Below are 19,299 nucleotides of genomic sequence, written 5' to 3'. Positions count from 1 at the left end.
TTCTTAATTTTAGTTATCCCGTATTTTGTTTTTCTTTAATGAGCTAATAAGTGCATGGTGGCAACTGTATTGGTTTATGAAGTTTGTATAGACATTAGTTACAAGAAACATGTACCGTTTGTGCCCAAATAAACATTAAACATATCAATTCAGTATTTTGGCGTATAAGTAGGTACGATCAACTTTAATGTTATACATAGGTATGTATGATTCCCCAAGTCACAATCCACTTAATCCACATTGTAATTATTAGATATTAAAATACAGATGTAACAATAATATACTACGGCGTAATTTTTAATAATCTTCCGTTATATAACTATGACATAATAATCGATCAATTGCTGCACAGATAATAATCATGGTATAATAAGCTTAAGTTTTCTTATACTTATGTATAGAGGAAAATTATTAGTTTAATCGTTTTTAAAATGAGAAGTTTCATACTTTTTACTGTATCCAACAAAGAAAAACCGGCCAAGTTCGAGTTGGACTCGCGCACAAAGGGTTCCGTACGATTACGCAAAAAATGGCCAATAAAAAACACGTTTATTGTATGGGAACCCCATTTAAATATTTATTATATTCTATTTTTAGTATTGGTTGTTATAGCGGCAACAGTCTAGCTATCATGGTTCATGACATGACATACAGCCTAGTGACAGACAGACGGACAGCGGAGTCTTAGTAATAGGGTCCCGTTTTTACCCTTAGGGTACGAAACCCTAACAACGAATACTGTATGATGTGTAATAGATTGTGCAAAATTACTGCAGACTTGGCGTTTAAGTATATATGGAGAAAAAAAAATCATTTAGTCAGGCGAAATAAACTCAATTTGTACAGATTTTTTCTTCTGTCCAACTGGCCAACAAACTGTCCTGCAGTTTGGGCAGGACAGTTTGTTGGCAGAGACATACGGTTTGTAGCAAATAACTGGATTGGCAAACGTCAGCTATTTACCGCAAAATGTAAAGGTAGAGTCCACGCTGATATTAATTATAATAAGTTATCAGGACCCCTCTCCTCCTAGGAGTCCCTGTTCAGATAATTTTTAACACCTTGGCTATTCCACACCGGCCAAACCTTTTGATTCGCCGTAATGGGGTAATAAAAACTACCTATAGTTTGTTTATACGTTAGAAACGGCCTTCAGCTCAACACAGATCTGTTTATATTATGATGACAGCTCGGTTCAATGACCTCTGCAGTTTAGACTTCTACTTCCGATTCAATAAGGGCCACTTGCACCATCCCACTAACCCGGGGTTAACCGGTTTAACCGTTAACCCAGCATCAAATTGTACTGGTAACCATGGTAACTCCAGGTTTAACCGGTTAACCTCGGGTTATTGGGATGGTGCAAGTGGCGCTAAGTATTACAGTTTCATTTAATGAATTCATGTTTCTGTATAGAAAAATTATTACGATTTGAAATAAGTAATTATTTAAATATTAAATAGTCATACATTTATTCGGTTTTCATATCTCACAGCTTTGATTTATACTTATTCTATTATTGCACTTTCAACGAGTTTCTAATTGACCGAAGCGAAGCAAAGGTCTCCGTTTCAGCTTTGACAAAATTCTTTCATTCTTCGGATTTTCTTCTCTACAGGTTGCATTTTCAATTCAACCGATTATCAGGAAATTCTGTGAGCATGTTCTAAATTTTCAGTCGATTCAGTTTTTCAAAATGGCGTGGCCATGGATTACACCAAGGTTTGCAGCTTACAGAGCAACTAGTTAAGTTAGTGAAATACGTTGGAATTTGACTAACCAAAATACGTTGTGACCTAATATAGCTCTTTCTTAGAAACATCAGTTGTTTCAAACTGAAATAAATGTCATATACTAAGAAAAAGTGACCAAGGCCTCCAGCGCCAGGCACTGGAGGCCTTGGTCACTTTTTCTTAGTATATGACATTTATTTCAGTTTATAATTTATATAGTAGTGTTTCTACTTGATAAAAACAAATTAAAAATATTTTCTGAAAAATAATTTAATTTGTTCAAATACTTCATAGTATCAGTTGTTTCGTCTTCGTTTTACAGTTATACATAAATGTTATACCTATAGTTGTAAATCGGTTTGACGTTATAAAAAAAGTAGCCGCTTTTGAAATTATTGTTTTGGAGATCGAACACCCGTGGCTGCAAACATTGTAGATGATATAAAGGGAGCCAATTATAGGAACTCAAAGGTAGTAAACGTTTGCCCCGGCATTTAATCTTTCAAGTAAAATTAGACCCTATGTGTGACCTAGCGCTCTTCCTAATCGCTTCTGCGGAATCCACATTATAGTCTATGATTGTAACATATAGCGATTATTCTAGAATCTAGATGATGTCAATCGATTGTGTGTATGTGGAGCGTGTGAGTTCTCGTAAAGCTTGCTAACAGAGGTGAAGGCGGTGAACGGCACGGTCAAGGTGCGCCGCGACCACATGTCATATCCTTCCGACTCATGATCGCCTGGTACTTCCAGTCTATTACATTCTAGAAATATCATAGGTTTATTAAAAAATGTGCTCGACGCGGTCCCAGTACATGTCATCTTGAAACTTAAGTCAACGGCTGTCTAGAAATTTCCTTAATGCTCAGAGCATTATGGAAATTTTTCAACATATGAACTAGATCAAACATCTATAAAAGCAATTTGGTGGCTGATAATTTGAAATGTCACCTGATAAAACAAAAAAAAATACCTGCCCGGCGTTTATTACATCATTGATCATTGGAAGCGGTCGAATATACGTTTAATTCTCAATATAGATGATAACAGTCATATTTTTAACAATCCTAATGACTAGACCATTATAATACATTTCGCAATCAAGGCTGTCTATTGACAGGCCAAGTTAATATGAAGTAGGTCTGGAATAAAGCATGTCATATTGACATACTCGTATCATTCAGAAATGCAGCCGCATTTCCGCTTCCGTACATTTTTCTTCGAACACAATTGATAGTTATACAACCTATTTTTTTGCAGCGGTATTAGAGCGTTCTCACATTGTTCGATCCGACATCGGATATCGGATGACCTTCGGAGGAAAATAGCTGTTAGAAAATGCCTTGTTGTCAAGTTCTTTTATGTTTGCATTAACGCTTTCTTTTGAACAAACAAATATGTAAAAAAATATCAAAGGCACTTTTTTACTTGTTGTATTATTGTAGTCGCATCGGACATCCGATATCGGATAGGACAATGTGAAAACGCTCTTAATATATAGTGACAGGATCTGGCAATATCAAACTATAAAAATATGAAGTTTATGGTGGTTAATTCTGAGTAGTTTTTATATATTTTTGTATAAAACATCTTTGCAAACGATTGTTTGGTGAAGCACCAGAGAAAAACCTGCGGGTTCCGCGAACACACGAATAAGAATGGCGGATCTAGCGAAACTTAAATCTGTATCGAATGATCCGAGACAATCGCGATATTAAATACGATCGAACCAGTAGCTACTAGTCAGTTCGGTCAGATATGAGAGCGACAGGAAGCGGTAATGACGAATGCCGAAGTGTGTGCTTTAACGTTCGCGAAAAATCTCTTTGCTAAGGATCAGTCCAGTACAAGTGCTTTTAAGTGCTTATATGGTTCAGTTTAGTTCATTTGTCTGTAATGTGAAAGCGATACTAATATGTGCAGTGATGGCGCCTGCTTCTAAAATCAGTTCTCAGGTAAAGTTCAGTGTATTAAACCTCCAGAATTAACAGACAGTATTATCATGCGCAATTTTACTTGTAAAACGTTAGGAGTTGTATCTGACACCCTGTTATATTTTAATTTAACCCATATTATACTTAAGCCCATTTCGATTCTTATAGCAAAATTTTAGTAATTTTTAATCTACATGAATTGGTACAGGGAGCCTAGCCTCGATGTACTTAAATCGTACATTGACAAACGAACGAGACAAACGAACCAAATTAACGAAAATAAAAATGTGTCGGAATGACAGATAGTACGAAAAGTCACGTGACTATTTTCATACATTATTTAAGTTTCGTTTGGCGTTTTTCATTAACGATTATCATCAACGTGAACGCAATTGAGGACCTACCGCGAAGGCGCGAACGACGTTCGACGTGTTGCCTCTCTGTCGCACTTGGAACGGGGAAGGACAAATGATAGTTTTTATCATCATCATCATCATCCTCCCTCCATGCAGACGAAATCGCGGGCAGATGCTAGTCCAACCAAGAGTAATAGGGTACTGTTTACAACTACATACCTATAACTTACGTTTGATCGTGTTATCGAGTTAATTACATGCGTATCAAATACGTTATGAGAAAACCATTTACACTTTCCACGAGTGTGACCTACTAAAGTATTGTTAAAACGATAAAATATTGTTTATTTTAATGTATTAACAATTGTCATGAAATTGAGTTCCATTTTTTCCATAATGCTATATCCTTTGCTATTAATAATTAATGGGTCAATGGGTCTGAAAACAACAAGTATTTCTTTAGATATAATCTTATCAAGTAAATAAACAAATGGCATGTAGGTAGGGTATTTAATTAGCCAGACCAAATCAAAACTTCTGGCGCTTTGAAGTTAACGATAATTTCTACTTCGGCACAGAATCAATAATAGTAGTAGGTACAGAAGACTCACTCTCTAACAAAACGCGTCTGTTACTATCAGGACAGATATAGCCGCTAGGTGGCGACAGCGCCACACGCGGCTTATGGCTAATAGCCACCAAAATTGGTGTGGAACGGATGCATGTACTTTTAGCTACCTGTAGCAAAGCGACGAAATCGCGGAGTGAGCCACGCCTGACTTCGGTTAGCTCGTCTTGAAAGTTCGTCGACCGACCCATAGCACAGATTAACTAACCTCAGTCTAATACGCTGATTTTTGTATATTCAGGGTTAACACATTCACTACCAGGGGGCGTGGCCTAGGAACAAACTTGTATGACGGTGGACGCACATGTGCGTCGGGGGCAGTGAATGCGTTAACGGTCAATTTTATTCATCATTGCAGATCATTTTAACGAAACGATAAAGTTTTGATACTTTTGATAGTGCCAAATGTTTTACGTTGTTGGCTGCATTGCACTCATTAGCAGTGAGAACGTGCTGTAAATCGGCCCTTATCGATTGACGGAGTTAATTACATCAGATCCTTTAACTGCGCCTCATTAACTAAAATTCGCGATGCCTTTGTTTCGTAAAATATGCATTACCAAGTCATATACCTGGTTTCCTATGACATACTGTGGAAGAAGCTGGAAAATACCAGTTTACCGCAGGAAACCATTCGAATATTTAAGTATTGGTATGGAAACCAGGTCAACAGCGTTAGATGGTCAGACGTGCTATCTGATGAGTACAGGTTGGAGTGCGGGGTGAGACAGGGGGGGTTGACCTCACCTACGCTCTTTAACCTGTATGTTAACGGACTAATCGAGGCGCTCAGTAGAACCCATGTCGGCTGTCATGTGGATGGAGTTTGTGTCAACAACATAAGTTATGCAGACGACATGGTGCTGCTGAGCGCGTCGGTGTGTGGGCTGCGCAAGTTGTTAAAAATCTGCGAAACGTATGTCTCAGATCATGGACTTAAATATAACGCAACCAAGAGCCAGTTCATGGTGTTTGAGTGCGGTCGCAAGAAGACAATGGAAGTTCCTGCCATTTGCCTCAATGGTACCCCTATAGATAGAGTGGACCATTTTAAGTACTTAGGCCATGTGATCGCGACCGACCTCAAAGACGACCTGGACATGGAAAGGGAACGAAGGGCCCTGTCGGTCAGGGCGAATATGATCGCCCGCAGATTTGCAAGGTGCTCTAAAGAGGTGAAGGTCACTTTGTTTAAGGCGTTTTGCACTTCCCTCTACACCTGCAACCTGTGGGCGGAGTATACGCAACGGGCATATGGGGCCCTTAGGGTCCAGTACAATAATGCGTTCCGGGTGTTGATGGGACTGCCTCGTTTCTGTAGCGCATCAGGGATGTTCGCGGCGGCGCGCGTGGATTGTTTCTATACTACCATGCGTGCACGCGCAGCATCCCTGGTGCGCCGTGTGCGTGGCAGTCCCAACAGCCTCCTTCGCATGATAGCGGATAGGGTTGACTGTCCCTACTTGTTACACTGTGAGGGATTGCATTCCCCCATCAGTGTTGTTTTGTTTTAAAAAATAACCCTGTACCTACTAACCCCTTAGTTTGTAAGCATTACTAATAAAAATTGTGTCCATGTGTTACACGTAATAAATAAAAATATTCATTCATATTCATATGTACGAGCCTGATAAAATCGATAAAACTTAGTATTATCAAAATAAATAAAATCTTTTCCAGATTATTGAAACATGTATAAATAATATTGAGACACAAGAATATTACTAGTATACTCGTATCTAGACTAAGGACAATTACTGACAGTTACAAGTAGGTATGTACTTATTTCATGAGATTACAACTTCTTGTATGCATTTTATGACTTAAAGTTACATTTATTTACGTGGCTTTTACATTACATCTCTAACATTTTTTTTACATTAACACATTACATGCCAGCGCGAGCTACGCGCTACGAGCTTAGCCGATAAAATGGGAAAACCCGTACGTAGGGAAAAGCGCCTACGAACAGCGAACTCCCCTAGCGGTTTGCTGTCAGTGAATGTGTTAATAGTTAATACGTTTGAATATGTACTTGAAATCACAATACATATACAAATTTTTATAACTCTGTAACTATTCTTAATTTCGGATGGAAGTGTTAGATGTTAGACCCTTCACAACTAAAGCACTATTTATTTCCTGTCATTTATTTATTTAACCTTTATTGCACAAAAGAAAACCTTACAGTACAAAAGGCGGAATAATTTTGTTCTAAACATTTTACTAGAAATTTCAGTCAATTCTTGGGATTAGTTGTCAAGCGGACCCCAGGCTCCCATGAGCCGTGGCAAAATGCCGGGACAACGCGAAGAAGAAGATCTTCTCGAAATCACTAAACTTAAACACATGAAAGATTCCAACGTCTTCTCGCCCAACCCCGCCATTTTGTAAATTTTCCGCGCATTTACAGCGCATCCGGCAATCAGGCGACATAAACAGTGTTTACAGCGCCCGTTCCGCCTGCGCGAGCGCACGCTTATATACCATTACTCAGCTTTACCACCCAGTCGCCAGTATTCACTTAATTGCTGCGAGCTCATTAAGAAAAACACATGAATGATATGAAGTGCAAACTGTTGGGGATAATGACATACAGATAATAGATAATTAATTCTTAAGTGACTTTTACTATTTGTTGTGAAATGTTTTTAAAATAATAACTGAAAGTGACACTATCTAGATTCTATTTAGCTTTCAGTAAGTTTCTTCGGCATAAACGCATAGAGTACCTAAACGCAAACTCAAGTGATTTAATAAAGTGAATGGTTAAACGTGATTCTACATTAACAGATGACAGTTATTGTAAGTACTCCTTTTAAAAAAAAAACAAAAAAGCGTTGCTTTTTCCATAACATTTCTCCATAAATTACCAGGGCCGTATAAACGCCAGGAGTAAACACAAACGCGAAAACGACTCAGCATAATTTGCTGACGGGTTGTCAGCGTGGTCAGTACGCACACAATGTTGGCACGTGCGCGGCCGGCCGTCATCTTCCCATTGTCACAGCTTCCCATGTAAAGAAATGCTAATAAAACTGTAATTTTATGGAATAATTGTTGTTGATTAGTTACTTGTTGTTTCTGCACAATTGATTTAACTATCATCTTAACTCAATTCTTTATGAAAAAGCAGGCTGTACTGTAGTTATGTCAGTTTCAATGGGAGTATAGTTACTTTTTAAATTAATAAAAACAAAACGGGTTAATGGGTGTCAGCCACCTACTTTTTAATATATTAGTGATGGCTTATGCTTTTTTTAAATGGCTTGTCGCTTGTCAAACATTGAAGAGATTTTTTTTTAAATATTTTATTGGCTGTGCCTGCAGTAAAAGTATTTATAAGCTACATAACACAGATATTTTCTTTTTGGCACAGCAGTAATTATTCACACTAGACTAATACCACGTGTTTTTGTGCGACTCTCGCGCGATGTTTCGCGCTCACGTTTCGCGTGGGCGGACGATTTGTAAAAATAGACAAAAGAAATCGAAATGATTCTGTTTTCAAACATTCACCTCTGTCGAAAGTGTCGAACGAAACTAGGGAATGCAAATCGGTTATTTTTTGTATGGAAATAACCGCGGTTTCGGTTAATAACCGATAATTTCCATACAAAAAATAACCGAAAATAACCGATTTGCATTCCCTAAACGAAACGTCCACTGTGTTATTATCTAAACGTTGATACCATTACCCAAAGAAATGTTCGAAGTAAGTAAAATACTCATACGATCTTCCAAGATATTTTATTTTAATATTATCCCATTCAGATTTTGAAATTTGTGTTGATATAAATATAGGTATACGATCGCTCGCGTTGATAGCCATTATTAGCGAGGCAATGACCATTAGATTACAAAAACGATTTCCCATACAATGTTTTAATTATTCTGTCGACCTGTTGCTATATATATCCAAATGTTTGTAGTGAAGAACATATTTGGTTCCAAGCGACCTCTACGGCTACGATACTCTACGCCGAACGCTACGAGTATAAACACAAGCGAGCTACGTACTTAAGTAGGATAGGAACATAACGTAACAAGTCGTTAGTCATGTTGGTTTATTATTAATGATTACCATGATTAGATTAGTTAGATGATGAATAGTACAGTAGCCGGCTATATTGTGTTAAATACTTTATTTTATTGTTCTACCGTAGGCATGACAGTTATAGTTACCTTGGCCAAGCTAAGATTTAGATTTAGATTTATTTATTTCATATAGGTAATATTAAATTACATTATAAATTATTTCAAGCTAATCTATACGAATTTATATTATGATCGTCAACTATTTATTTTATACAAATGTCAATACAGATTAAAATCATCATCAAATATCAATAGCAAAATAAATTCATCACAAAGTCAAATAACTATTGGGAAATAAATGTACAATGTCACATAATAGCATAATTACGGAAAAGATGTCAATATGGTTAAGTTATAAATTGGCAGCGATTTTGATAGACTGTGCAAGTGTTATTCTAAACGCAAATCTTCTATGAAATTATGACATTAAATAACACTTGCGCAGTCTATATTATCACACTGTACACCAACTGTACAGTCGACGCCAAAGATATGTTTACACTTTTTGCCTTATTACAAAGAAGTAAGGTGCAAAAGTGTAAACATATTTTTGACGTCGACTGTACCTAATTGGTATTTGGGCGCAAAATGGAAAAACGGTTGATAGGACAATTTCCGTGTAATACGCGGATGCTCTCCCATTTATCTGTCGTTAGCGACTATTACCGTTTGTCGATGTGCGACAAGCTGTGAACGCGACAATTGTGTTGTCAGTTTTTCATGAAAAAACGGTTTGTTTGGTTTCTTAACCTTTCAATGTCAATGGTAAAATGGTTTTGTGGTTTTTAGACTGGTCGTGTCAATGTTCTAAGTCGGAGGTCAAGGTTTGAATACCGCCTCACAGCAATAAGGTGCTGTAAAGTTGTAAACAAAATATCATTTGATATTGACGGTTACTCTTTGTTGAAAAAAAAAACTTTGAACTTTAAACATTGATCACTTGCACTATATACAGATAAAGATTAAATGAAAATTCACACCCAGATTTTTTTCTACTATAACGAAGCTACCATATTTTTTTTTAATTTTTCATTTACTTATTTCAAAAATTGTACTCTGGCTTGCAGAAGCTTGGTTAATTTGTTCCATCAATGTCCCTTCCCGTCCCGAAATACTCCTTTAGCTCGAGATAACCAACAATATTGACCAGGCGATCATAACGTTCCAGGTATTGGCGGCACTGGCGGCACAGTCCATCAACATATCGGTGGGGTTCTGCCAAGGCTTCTCCGCGGTTCTGCTGCCCCAGTACACACACGAACATCCTAACATCACTTATGAGCAAAGCTCATGGATTGGTGAGGCCAATTTTATTTAATGGCATTTTACGTTTTAACAGTGGAACCCTAGTATCAAAATTTTATTACAAAGCATTTTGTCAAATGTCAGTAGAAAAAGGCACAAAGAAGGCCATGGCAGGTTAAGCTAAGTGAATCTGCCCCCAGCGAGTTTTGGCTTGTAATTTTTTCGATGATGTGCATGGCTTTGTATTGGTAACAAGTATGCAAAATTTGAGCGCCCAAAAGTTTATAAATAGTTTTTAAATAAAAAACGAAATATGATCTTCTTTCAATATTTTTTTTCTAGCCAGCCGATTTTGACGTGCGTCACGTATAATGTGCATATAGTAAAGTAAAAACAATAATATGACATTAATTATAGGATATATTGCCATACAAAATAGAAAAAAAAATACAATTACTTTTTTCTAGCTTAAAAACTCTTTATAGAAATCTACTCTTAATCGAGTAGTTTTGACGAGCGGGTATAGAAAATGTAGTGATGTATTCAATTAAAAAAAACACCTTGTTCTACCACAGATAAAATTAAGTAAATACATTCATTTTGTAACTTATTAAAGAGGCCAGCTTTGGTGAAAAAATTGGAGGTGTCGCTGACGTGAAAGTAATAAAAAAATGTTTTAGTAAAAAGTAATTGTATTTTTTCTCTTTTGTATGGTAATATATCCTATAATTAATGTCATATAATTGTCTTTACTATATGCACATTATACGTGACGCACGTCAAAAGGCTGGCTAGAAAAAAATATATAGAAAAGAGATCATATTTCGTTTTTTATTTTTTATTTTAGAAACTATAAACTTTTGGGGGCTCAAATTTTGCATACTTGTTACCAATACAAAGCCACATCATCGAAAAAAATTACAAGCCAAAACTCGCTGGGAGCAGATTCACTTAGCTTATCCTGCCATGGCCTTTGTATGGGAGCATTGGGAGCTGAATACTTCGCGCTTATATTTTTAAAATTTGACGCCTTTTCTACCGACAATAATGGTATGTCAAATATAAATACTAGTATGTCAATTATAACCATTTGTGACGTTCCACGGGAAAAGGTACCTTATGGCGGTCGGCGCATTTGTATTGAAGCGTTGTTAAGGTTAAGGTACCTCTACTCGTGGAACGTTACATTTAGTCAAAACATTTTTCACGACTCTACACTATTAACCAACAAAAAATAGTGAATGAACTCATTTGCCTTGGATCGCTACGTTTATTTCGGCGCCGCGCCACGCTTCGTGCCAAATTTTCCTCTAGTATACCGTATACCATAAAATAAACACACACAACACATGCTGTTCCCCACATACATCGCGTGTGAAACAGATATATGCGTGTCTGTTTTGTATAGGTAAATATCATCCCAATGTTTTATTTAACCGCGGAAAGTTTTTTTCACGGTCGACACTATTGATCAAGTTAAACGATAAACAACACAGATATAAAACTTGCGTTTTAACACTTATCGCCGTGAAATCCGTTTGTTAATTTGCGACAAAAATTACCATAAGTTTCGGCGTGATAAAAGACCTCGCGCTGGATTTGAATAATCAATGACATGCATCTGTCATACTCGTATTATATCGGTTTAGTTTATTTTAGTGGGTAAACACTTGTAGATACATGCACTTGACCAACCTAATCTTAATCTTACTACTTTCTCACTGTTGTGAAATTCAGAATGGTAAAGTCAACATTTGCGAGTTCTGTGCAAACTGATAGGGGTGTTTACCAGCTATATTTTACCACCAGCTATATTATTTGTTCTGCGCTCTTGCCCTGCACTGATAGTGAGGCAGGAAGGTCGCTAAGCTTTGCACTTTAGTGTCAGTCACGTATTTGGGATATAAACATATCGATTAAAGAGTTTGTAATGATAACCAGCATATCTATTGATCACCCTGCATAGAAACTTGTTTGCAGGGGGGTCAGTTATCTCTGTAGCCCACTGTAAATCTTATCGCGGCGGCCGTGACTGCACATGTCAAGTCGCACGAATTTGGATAAGATATACCAGACGTGCAGACATGTCTAAATATCAGAAGAGAGACCAAAAAAAAAACTTACTGATAAAATTATTTTACTAACACACAAAACAAAGAAGTCATAGAAGTGAAACGTACATCTATAGCGTGTGGCATGATTAAGCCTTATTGTACTTAGTTTCACCACAGACTATTGTCAGTCGTGTGTCAATTCAGTATGGCGCTTTTGAGATGTCAGATGTGAAAACGATTCCAGGCCCCAATTTCACCACAGTGACAGGTGCGACAATTGTAAAATCACTGTTGCTGACGTCACAGGCATCCATGGGCTACGGTTACCACTTACCATCGGGCGGGCCGTATTCCTGTTTGCCACCATCATTGTATTATTTAAAAAAACTTTATTATATCGAAAAAAAAACGGATATTTCTTTTACGAAGTTTCTGACAATTGTCAAGATTTAGAAGAATTGTAGGTAATTCTTGACAGGTAATGAGGTATATGTCGGAATTTCGTGACAATTGTAGTGTTTCTTGTGACAATTGTCATAAACTTAGCAAGAGAAATATCTGTTTATTTCCGATATAATAAAGTTTTTTTTAATAAAACAATGATGGTGGCAAACAGGAATACGGCCCGCTCGATGCTCAGCGGTAACCGTAGCCCATGGATGCCTGTGACGTCAGCAACAGTGATGTTTTACAATTGTCGCACCTGTCACCGTGGTGAAATTGGAGCCAGGAAAAATTAGAAATAATTACAAATATGCCGCGCTGCTCCATTTTGGAATGTAAAAACGCTAGCCGAACAATAAATATTAGATATGGAGGTAAGTATTATTTCAAGTAATATTTCAATATTTTTTACATTTTCGGTTTCCGCAAGGATTTTTGGATTGTTTAGTGCAAAAATCAAATTTATGTAAATGAGATAAGGTTGATATCTACTTAGCGTCAAAGTCATGTACGGGTGCGCTATTCAGCCACAGTGCGAGGACCATATCAAAAATGTTATCGATGTCGATGTTCGTATAAATACACAGTTCGATTTTTTTTATGTTCATACATGTTCTTAATAATTTATTTTTGTTTTGCCTCTGGATGATCATATCGAAAAAGTCGTCGCTTATGCACATTTTATATTATGTACAAAATATGTTCTTACTCGTACATATTTATTGCTATTCAATGGATTATTTGATTTAAAGTTTTTCTTATAGTATTGCATCCATGGATACATATTTGTTACATGTTACATATGTGTCAGTTTTAAGCTGTCACATAATTTTACTGCCGGGTATTTGCTGGCCAGTCTAAAGCTCGCTCCACACTCTTGGACAAATCTTAAAGCGGTCTTCACATTCGACCTTTGACTAGACTTTTGACACTTGTTTGACCCATATCGTTTCAATATTTAGTATTTGACGTATCTCATTGTTCGAATACGGCTGTAAAGCCTCCCCTCGGAGTTGGACGGTCAGATGACAGTCTCTTTTGTACAAAAGAGTGCATAAGCCAATTCTTGTGATAAGTTTCCAAGCAGACCCCAGGCTCCGTGCCTGACGTGGGCCGGCTCACGGGCCGTGGCAAATAGCCGGAAGAAGGAAGATGATGGTTGCGCGACATGTAGCACGTAACTGAGGACGCGGACATCACGCGGGGTGTGCTAAGGAGTAACAGTTTTTATTATATACTCGCTTACAGTTATATGCGTGTTTGGTGACTTGATTACTTTCAATACGAGCATTTTTTTATTAAAAAGTAAGTAGGTACCTAATCGTCGCCAGAAAATATAGTAATACATATGTATAAAAAACCTGAGTAGTTTACGTGTACACTAATCTTTAATAAGCGTTTATCGATATCACACCGAATCATGCACATCCCTATCGCATGTGTCAACCTCATAGTCGAATATTTTATCCTATCGCATTCACTCTTGGAAAAGCCATGCAAGTGTAAAAGCAATAGAGCATAAATGTCAATTTACAAAAATAAAAATCGTAGTGCATTTTCGACATAATTTTCTTTGCTGTAAAGTTCAAATTATTGAGATGGGCGAGGGCTCATAATCCTTTTCGAAATAAGAAAAATATGGCCAATTTTTGTGACAGCGTTTTGGCGACATAGGTTTCCATACTAATCCAGGCACATGCCGTTTCCCGTCAGAGCGCGGCGCGCTCATTCTTTCTTCCGTGTACTAACATGATTTTACTTTACCTCTACATGATCAACTTTGAATTGTTTTCGCATCCAAAAAAAATTTCTACGATAATCGGTAAAAAAAATCTTAGTTGCTCGACTTAGTCGTATTGTGACGATTAAGGGCAATTGTACGGAATGATCAACGTCAATACAAGTACAATAAGTACAATAAAATTTAGCGAATAAGTATTATGGTCGGAATGAATTCCTTTCATTCCATCCATTAGTCTTTTGAATGCATTTATTGACCACTTTCTTTCGTCTTCCAGCAAGTTTGGGCGTAATCTCCAACCCGATCGGCGCGCTGCTCGGTGGCATGATGGTGGACGCCGTCGGTCGGCGGTTACTTCTACAGTCCATAGTTCTACCAAACCTGGTTGGGTGGCTGGTCATCGCGTTCTCTGAGACTTATGTCTTCCTCTGTGTCGGCCGGTTTATCACCGGCTTTACCATAGGTGAGTTCATCAATGTCATTACTTCTTTATACCGTTAGGTGTATTTAGAACACGAGCCGATGAAGTTTTTCTTTCTCATTGGTCACATGCACATAATTGTCTGAAAGAGGTCGCTTTTCAGCGATAAGACCGCCGGTTGTTTACCTCTACCTAGAGGTCCAACTCATAGCAACTCACTCACGCAAGAAAATAGTACAGAGAATACTAATATTTTCTTGCTGGGTGCAAAAAAGTTTTTGTATTGTACTTATAACCATGTCTTTATATTTATTTATCATTTAACGTCTCTCTTTTAAATTCCGAAGCTATCTATGTAGATTAAGCTAGAATTATTTTGGTAGCTGCGAGTATCGTCGTCTCTTAGAACCTATATCATTAGATTTCATTTTTATATTTAACCAAAACCTTTCTTATTTGCCAGGTATGTCAACAGCCTCCTACATCTACGTGGCTGAGATCACGACCCCCGAGAAGCGCGGCGTCCTCAGCGCGCTGGGCCCGGGGCTGGTGTCCACCGGCATCTTCGTCATCTACTCCCTCGGATCCTTCGTCCACTGGCGGAAGGTCGCTGCCATATGCGCCGGCGTCTCTTTACTAACTCCCTTCTTAATGTACTTCGTTCCTGAATCACCGCTCTGGCTGGCTTCCAAGGGACAGATGAAAGAAGCTTACAACTCCATGTTCTGGCTAAGACAGAACAATAGCACGGCGCAGCAGGAGTTGATGGAGTTCACTAAAGACAGAAAAGTCGATAGTATGACCTTCAGACAGAAGCTTGCACTATTCAAGCGGAGAAGCGTCTTGAAGCCATTCTGTCTCCTAATAGTCTTCTTCATGTTCCAAGAGATGTCCGGCATATATGTCATATTATACTATGCTGTTGATTTCTTCCACTCAGTCGATACCAGTGTCAATGCCTTCACGGCGTCGATCATAGTGGGCGGAGTTCGGGTATTCATGGGAGCCGTGGGTGCCTGTTTAATCAACAGCTTTAGAAGAAAAACTCTAGCAGCAACATCAGGGCTGTTATTAGGAGTGACAATGCTTGGGGCCGCTGTGTGTGACACCGTGAATGGTCCTCCGTTATTGAAGCTAGCGTGTGTACTCCTGCACGTATCATTCAGTATGGTTGGTTTTCTCCAACTCCCCTGGATAATGTCTGGAGAACTATACCCTCAGGATATTAGAGGGGTTATGTCAGGGGCAACAGCCTGCTGCGCATATGTCTTAATCTTCTTCAACATAAAAACATACCCTCAGTTAGAGAATGTATTAACCAGTAATGGTACTTTGTACTTGTTTGCGTTTTGCGCGCTGCTGGGAGCCACATACTGCTTACTGTTCCTCCCGGAGACAAAAGGGAAGTCCTTGACTGAAATTATGAAGCAATTCGACGAGGAAAAGAAAGAGATAGATCCTGAAGTGGGTAAGCAGTATGGAATGGAGGGGCGGCCGGTGCAGAGGCGGCACAGTGCTGGTGCATCAGTGTCTTTAGAAAAAAATAAGGAAATCTTCGCCCCGCGATGGATTCACAAAGATGATGAAAAAATTCCAGGTCATCAGGAGTAATTCCTTGAGAGCGCTGTCCGCCTGGTGCTTACACCCAAAGTTAGCAACTAAAGTTACCAATTTATGAACAATTTTACCATTATGAATGTTATGTGATCAGTATTATAGGTATTTCGAGTGATTTTAACTATTACATTCCATAGGCTAGGTTTTGTACTCGGTGACGATATTTAAATGTAAACTTAATGTTTGTCTAGTTTTAAGGAAATGTTACCAGTCCAGTTCTGTGCTGGAGCGACTTTATTAATTTTACGAGTATTTTTAAGTAATTATTGAATTTGTACAAAGATTTTATGAGTCCAGGGTATTTTGTTTCCCCGCTCAGAACAAGGAGGGTAATTGTTTTGTTTGGATACGTAGTGAGTTTTCACTGTGATGAAAGTTGTAGACATACGTCCAAATAAAAATGTGTTGTTTTATACTGGCCGTTTAATTTTCTTACTATTAGTTTAAATTAGTTTTAGTTTTTCCTGCTTCAGATTTTCCAGAAAGAATACATAAAGTAGGCAAATAACCAATTTTTTCTAAAGATCAATGAATAAAACGATGTCACTAGAGCCATCTATCGGCGTAATCCACAAGTAGTTACCCAAGAACCTTGACTATAAAATACGAATCGAACGAACGAGGCGCGAAAGCCTTTTAGTTCCAGGCGTATCGTGTAGATGGCGTTGCAAGCCATATGGATTTCTCAGATGATCAAATCGTTAAAATGGCTTATTAGTGTTAAATATTCCTCTAATGCCTTTAAACGAGCAATTCTTGTATATATGAAATATATTTATTTATTTATATATATTTCGGCGATCTCGGAAACGGCTCTAACGATTTCGATGAAATTTGCTATATGGGGGTTTTCGGGGACAAAAAATCGATCTAGCTAGGTCTTATCTCTGGGAAAACTCGCATTTTTCAGTTTTTATTTTTTCCGAGCAAAGCTCGGTCTCCCAGATTTTTCTTAATAGTATACATTGATAGGATGTAGTAAAGCAGTTGTAATTATATGTAGATAGGTACTACAAAATTGTATTCACACTTTATAAATTGATTCAAACAATAGTCGTTGAAATAGTCGCCCATTAATGAGTTGCATTTTGCAGCAATTAAGTGGTATTTTCATAAAGGTTTGAGTTCTTTCGAGTTGACCTTAAATATGACTCAATAAAGGACTCGACAAGGAACTTAAAAGACGCAGGTTTTTTTTTAACGCAGAGTCTCCTAAAAACATCAAAAGGCATAGCCGGGCTAGCACAAGATTGGCGCGACAGTATTCGCGAGATATACTACCCGTCTCTCTTAAATTAATACAGTTGGAAAAGGGCGAGATACGGTCGCGCCCCTCCTGTGCTAGGCCTACATAAATGAAAGGGCACCGACCTGGTTTGCGGGATGCCGTACTTGATTCCGACGCCGACCCGCGGCAGCGCCTTGATCACCTTCTTCACCGTCGCCTGGTCCGGAAACGCGAAGAATATTGATGCTGGAATGAGATACACATACATGTTACACTACGGAGGAATACATACTGGATGTAGTGCATAATTATTGTAGTTGTATTTTCACGGAAACGTACGAACGTGTCTTGCTATTTCAATCAGTCTCGGCACAAAAGGTAATAAGGTTGAATGAAGCAGCTTGACAAATACGGACGTTTCCGATAAAATACGATGGGAAACAATTATATACGCACTACATCTGTACCTACTTTAGTTGACTCAAAAAAGCTTTGATAGATAGATATGCACACTTAGTGTCAGTTGGTTGGTGTTGTGGATCAATTTTTGGAAATTACTTAAGAATCTGTTCACATCGAGAATTAGATACGAGTAATTAAAAAAATAATCCATAAATAATAATCCGGTACTTAGGCAATAATAAAATATGACCAAAAATATGTTTTCACACACCACAAATAAGAGCAGTAAGTAAGTCCAGCTACAAGAACATACAATAATATTTTTCTGGGTCGTAACTTCATGGCCGGAGGATCCGGACAGAACGGGTATACCAGCCAACGAACAGGGCATCATCTATTCATATCATGGTACCGGGTCATTCGTTCGTCTATCCTTCCAATTCCACCTCCAAGATGTTGGAGACCGCGCAAAGTGGAGGAGAAAAAGCAAGAAATCGGACCCTGGGTTATGGAGGATGCAACCGGGATAAATGAGATGAGACAGAGATATAATTATAGAGAAACAGATTGACTTACTTCTGCTGGCGAGGAACATCTCGATGGCCACATTCTGCAGCAGGTAGCGGCGCGAGAAGATGGCGCGGATTTCGCTGAAGTACCATTTTCCGTGGAGGTGCTCGCAGTATTTTAGAACCTGCAACAACAATATAATGATGTTTAGCATTATGTATAATGAAATATATTGAAAGTAATTTAATTTTTAACAAGCAGAAACGTCTGCGAGCGATGCTATGAAGTTTAGAATAAATTTAAAAGTGGAAAAATTACTGTCTTGGGTGAGACTGACTGGGTGATATTGAAAGAACTCAAATGTAAATAAAGGTCTTATAGACAACTCGCGAGAAACTTTTGTTGCTTTGCCGACTACTGAGGTAGAGTACGTCGTATGCTAACGTACTGACATTGAGGCGAAGTGTGGAAGTACAGTAAGAAAAGACAAGTGTGCCATTATATTTGTTTCACTTTTATTGAACCACCTTTTTACGTTGTCATGTCCAACCAAACAGCCTACAATACCTGTCATTTATTTGACGGGACAACACTTGACGTTGTCCGAGCCCGTTATTGCGCACATAAATAACGCTAACGAACTCTTTACGACACCTTTACGACGACACGACGTCTTGATTAGTACGAACAGTAACATTTTTAACTGACGATTGGTGGACTTTATTCCTTTGTAATAAGGTTTAAGATTTGTCAATTAACAATGTGAACGATGCCAGGGCAATACGGGAATTCTGTGTTTCTGAGAAAATGAGGAGATGTTGAACGTTTTAATACGTTTTATGTCTTTATTTTAGAATGGAATACGACGCTGTAAAGTTTTTCGAA

The 19,299-nt window shown here is 38.1% G+C and overlaps 2 protein-coding genes across 3 annotated transcripts in view; one reads left to right on the top strand and one right to left on the bottom strand.

The window, feature by feature from the left end:
- Window positions 1–16,687, top strand: part of LOC134794709 (facilitated trehalose transporter Tret1-2 homolog) — a 33,763-nt gene extending 17,076 nt beyond the window's left edge. For both annotated transcript variants that reach the window (XM_063766490.1, XM_063766491.1), the window contains exons 3-5: window positions 9,921–10,050; window positions 14,514–14,699; window positions 15,121–16,687. In XM_063766490.1, coding sequence (XP_063622560.1) covers window positions 9,921–10,050; window positions 14,514–14,699; window positions 15,121–16,268 — 1,464 coding nt within the window. In that variant the 3' untranslated portion in view covers window positions 16,269–16,687. The remainder of the gene's footprint in view (window positions 1–9,920; window positions 10,051–14,513; window positions 14,700–15,120) is intronic.
- The window catches only part of LOC134795192 (neurobeachin-like), an 868,575-nt gene that overhangs the window by 43,996 nt on the left and 805,280 nt on the right, over window positions 1–19,299 (bottom strand). Inside the window, exons 40-41 of the mRNA XM_063767022.1 lie at window positions 18,481–18,598; window positions 17,646–17,748 (exon numbers count right to left, since the gene is read on the bottom strand). Coding sequence (XP_063623092.1) covers window positions 17,646–17,748; window positions 18,481–18,598 — 221 coding nt within the window. The remainder of the gene's footprint in view (window positions 1–17,645; window positions 17,749–18,480; window positions 18,599–19,299) is intronic.

The sequence above is a fragment of the Cydia splendana genome, chromosome 11, assembly GCF_910591565.1.
Source record: "Cydia splendana chromosome 11, ilCydSple1.2, whole genome shotgun sequence".
NCBI lineage: Eukaryota > Metazoa > Arthropoda > Insecta > Lepidoptera > Tortricidae > Cydia > Cydia splendana.
This window is presented reverse-complemented; position numbering and strand designations above follow the sequence as displayed.